At 43.8% G+C, this 4,500-nt stretch overlaps 1 protein-coding gene across 1 annotated transcript; it reads left to right on the top strand.

Moving 5' to 3' along the window:
• The first annotated feature begins 3,252 nt into the window (after window positions 1-3,252).
• Window positions 3,253-4,119, top strand: LOC107473235 (uncharacterized). The gene has a single exon (XM_016092792.1). The coding sequence runs from the start codon at window positions 3,253-3,255 to the stop codon at window positions 4,117-4,119; it is 867 nt and encodes a 288-aa protein (XP_015948278.1).
• Window positions 4,120-4,500: the final 381 nt, after the last annotated feature.

The raw sequence follows: 4,500 nt of genomic DNA, 5'->3' as shown, positions 1-4,500 counted from the left end.
TTTTTGTCTCGTACCCAGCCACGAGATTTTTTTTTATCTCGTAACCCGACACGAGATATTTTTCAGTTTGATCTCCTGTGCAGCAGAAACAGAAATGGAGTAGAAGAGAGAGAATTACACCAAGATATATTCTAGTTCAGCTGCTAAGTGCAATGCAGCCTACATCTAGTCTTCATCACAACAATGATGGAATTTCACTATAATCATCTTTGATTACATACACCAATTCTCCCTAGGAACTATCCTTCCTATCCAGGACAAGTCCAGAATCTAAACCCAAAACTGAACTTGACTTGGTCACTGCCAAACTTTCAACTGCTAAGTACTAACCCAACTTGCAAGGGAATTCCCACAGAATCATGAAACACAACACAGATGTACAAATGACCTCTAAGGACATCTATGAATTTTTCTTTTAATTTTGCACTCTCTGCCTTTTTTCGCTCTATGGCTTTTTCATACAAACCTCACTGTTTGCCTTTTTCTATGAGACTCAAGACAGACAAAATTAAACAGAAAAATACAAAATGAAGAACATTGAAGGATAAGAACTTCTGTTAGCTTGGGTAGCTATGTGAATACTGTGCCTTGCACTCTCACTCCTTGCTTCAAGTCCTGACTGTTCTCCCTTATTTATAAAAGGGGAAGCCTCCACGGTTGAAACCAAAAACCAAGCTAAACTTCTTCTTCTTCAAGCAAACTGGTTCGGCCAGAGAGAGAGAAGAGATAACTGAATGCAATAACCAACATGCAATTACCTTTGAGTCTTCCTTGGTCACCAATCTTCATCAATCAGAGCCTTTTATCTTGCTTTGCACTCCAAGATGGATCCCTAGCCCTTGATGAGTTATGATGATGACAGCTTCATCTACCCTAACTTCTGTCTTCTCCATCACGTAGCTACTGTAGCTACCTTCTGTGGTAGTTAAGCAAAGTCAGAAACAAGCCATACCTCCAAGGATCTTTTCCTTGCTGACCGAGATCTTCTCTTCTATTTTTGGTATGAAGAGCTTGAGGTTACTTCACCAAATTTTACCATTCTTGGTGAAGATCTCAGCCACAATATACTTTTTGTTTTCTTTTTCTTACCATCATTACAATGGTCTTGTTGCTTGTTTCTTCTTTCTTTCGGTAGTTAGGCTTAGCTTCCATTCTTTCTCTGTGAGGTAACCGAAGGAGTAGAAGAAGTGATGAGAGAAAAGAGAGAAAAATCAAAGCTATGAGTAATGAGTGTTATCACAAATGAATTAATTAAGATCAACTCCCCATGCTTTGTGTAGTAGCGTGTAAGCCACATTAAAGCCATCAAATCACTTTTCTTTTTCTCTTTATGTTTTCAAGATCTGCATTAACTTCACATAATAAAATTTGAATTCCACCACAAGATAAAGAAAGAAATCCGTTGGAAGCATGCAGCCATGAATCAATGAATTGGGTTTCATTACTTTAAAAGAGTAACTTAACCATAGTGCCCCAATTCCATTTTTTTCGGACAAAGCCTTTTGATTTTGCATTAAAATTTTATTTTGGACTTGTTTGTACTTATTTTGGCCCAATTAACATAATCATAATTCAGCCACTTAATATATCAAAACTGTACAAAGCTGAAAATATTTTCTTAACATAATTGGGCCTGTTTACCAACATATATATGACCTGCACAACAAAATTATCAATTAATACATATTAATTAAAATTAAATTGACAATTTTATAATTTTAATTAAATTAATAATGTTTGTTCATCATCAAATTAAATTAGAATTTTTCAAACTCATCAAGGTCCCTGAACTTTATAAAAGTAAGATATATAGGTCTTTCTGTCACATTTTTGAGGACCTATTCGTCGAAATGAAAATAACGGAATTAACTAAAATAGAAATTTATATGTCTTATTTTTGTAAAGTTTAAAAATTTCGACGTAATAAAATTTTTTGAGAAATGAATGATGTAACATTTCTTAAAAATCTATTTGAGTATATACTTTAGATTTGTAGTAGCGAGAATATTGTAAAAACTAGAGAAGAGAGAAAAAGAGAAAAAAAATTATAAGAGACTTCTTTCTCTAACGATTATTATGTTGAAATTAAATTCTTTTCAAAGGCATAAAAAAGATGCCTCGTGGAACACTTGAAGTTATTCCGATCAGTGACAAAGGCATAGACAACAATGATTTTCTGAGTAAGAAATATAAAGGCATCTTTTCTTCAAGATTTTGTGCTCATATCTTGTATATTGTTGGTGGCAACATTTGACATGTTTTATGAATTTGGATATTGTTACGGACTCACATGGTCCAACCCGGTTACCCGACAGGTCGGGAGTTTCGCCTCTGACCCAAGATCCGAGCCACCAGGATAAGGAAGCCCAATGGGTCGGCCCCCCGTGCCCGACCTAAGGACCGCGCGACTTGCCATTACACGGCTTAAGTCACCAACCAGCAAAACCGGTCAGGTCGATATCCTTAGGGCAACACCCGAAGTTTCGAGTCGGAAACCGGAACGACCAGCTCCTCCCACATGGATTAGGACAGCTCATAGAAGCTTCTTGGTCAATAGGCTAGGTTATTTATGGGCCCGCCCAGCATAGTATATAAGGGGAGAGCTGACCTCTCCCCCAAGGTACGTCACATTTTACCTAATTTGGCTATCACCTCGTACGGAGACTGACTTGATCGTCGGAGTGTCCTTGCAGGTGGCCACTCCCCTCTCGTCCTCTTCTCCTTCGGTATCATCAACTCTCAGCTCGCATCTCCACGCTCGGTCCAGGTCTACCCAGGGTCTCGCCCACTCACCCTTCCATCACCACCCGACCCGACGAGCACCCGAGGTCTCAAGGTAACAAATATATGGCGCCGTCTGTGGGAATCCAGGAGCAAACATGGAGCGACTCCCCATGTCGGAGGAGCTTCACGAAGGATGAGGGGCCCGCCTAAGTAGGGCAGGTTCGACGGCTCGGGCCGCTGAACACCTGCGGTCCTCTGTTCAGCCGACACATAGTGAAAAACCTCGAAAGGAAGCTGGCAGCGAGGAGCCGATCCCACGGAGACGTCAGCCAATTCCGAGGCGTCGCTAGCCGATCCCGCACCCGCACTCGCTCCACCTCCCGAAGACATGAGAGCTGAGAAAGGAGCCCAACAAGACGCGAAGATGAAGCACACACACAAGTGACCTTTCGACCTACCCAAGGTGGGTCCGAGAGCCACGGGGAGTCTCGAAAAGGGAAAGCCAAGAAACGGCTGGAACCCGTCATCATGGGGGCAACCCCTTTCCACCCCTCGATCCTCGAGGTCCGGTTTCTGAGGAATTTTGACAAGCCAACAGACACGACGTACAATGGGACTAAGGACCCCGAAGAGCACCTCACAGCCTTTGAGGCACGAATGAATTTGGAAGGGGTAGGCAACGCAGTTAGGTGCCGAGCATTTCCCGTAACACTGGCCGGTCCAGCAATCCGATGGTTTAACGCACTCTCACAAGGGTCCATCACGACCTTCACGGACATTTTCCAAAGCTTCCTAGCTCGGTTCACAACATGCATAGCCAAGGCCAAACACCCGATTAACTTGCTAGGGGTCGCCCAAAAGCCTGGGGAACCGACCAGAAAGTTTCTGGACAGGTTCAACGATGAATGCTTGGAAATCGACGGCCTCATGAACTCAGTTGCTAGTCTTTGCCTAACAAACGACCTGCTAAACAAGGACTTTAGAAAGCACCTCACAACTAAGCCTGTATGGACCATGCAAGAAATTCAAAGCGTGGCCAAGGAATACATCAATGATGAGGAAGTAAGTCAGGTTGTAGCAGCCAATAAACAGCAGCTCCCGAACCCACCAGCTCGGCAGACTCCCCAGGTCGACAGATATAAGGAAACTCCTAGGGATGGAACAGCAGCCAAGCAACACAAACAACCCCCACGGGTGGGGAGGTTCACAAACTACACGCCACTCACGGCGCCCATAGTGGAAGTCTATCAGCAAATTGCAGACAAAGAAATCCTATCCAAACCCAGACCATTGAAAGAGAGAACAGGAGGCAACAAAAGCCTCTACTGTGATTATCACAAGGGTTTTGGTCACAAGACCCAAGACTATTTCGACCTCAAAGATGCTTTAGAATAGGCTATCCGGGAAAGGAAGTTGAGTGAGTTCTCCCGACTTATCCGAGAACCAAGGAGACGGGAACGGGAGCGCTCAGAAGAAGATCATAGCTGGGTGGTCAAGGCAAGACAAGAGCCTATAGGGAACACCGACAACCCCCCAACTTTTGTGGTTAACGTTGTGGTCGGGCGCGATACCCCCCAAATCCAAGTCAGCAGCAAAGAAGGATACCCCCCCAAAAATCCAAGTCAGCAGCAAAGAAGGATACCCGGATCCTCTCTATCTCGATAGGAGGTCCCACCGCCTCGAGCGGAAGACCCCCCATGATATCCTTCGGTCCAAAAGATCAGTGGTTTCACGACCACCCTAAAACCCCCCATAGTAATCACGGCAATGGTTGGG

The sequence above is a fragment of the Arachis duranensis genome, chromosome 2 (assembly GCF_000817695.3).
Source record: "Arachis duranensis cultivar V14167 chromosome 2, aradu.V14167.gnm2.J7QH, whole genome shotgun sequence".
In the NCBI taxonomy this organism is placed as follows: Eukaryota; Viridiplantae; Streptophyta; class Magnoliopsida; order Fabales; family Fabaceae; genus Arachis; species Arachis duranensis.
The sequence above is the reverse complement of the archived record's forward strand: the minus strand, read 5'-3'. Positions and strand labels throughout refer to the sequence as shown.

Coding starts and splice junctions, on each gene's coding strand:
- LOC107473235 (XM_016092792.1), top strand. CDS start 3,253: ATGGGGGCAACCCCTTTCCACCCCTCGATCCTCGAGGTCCGGTTTCTG.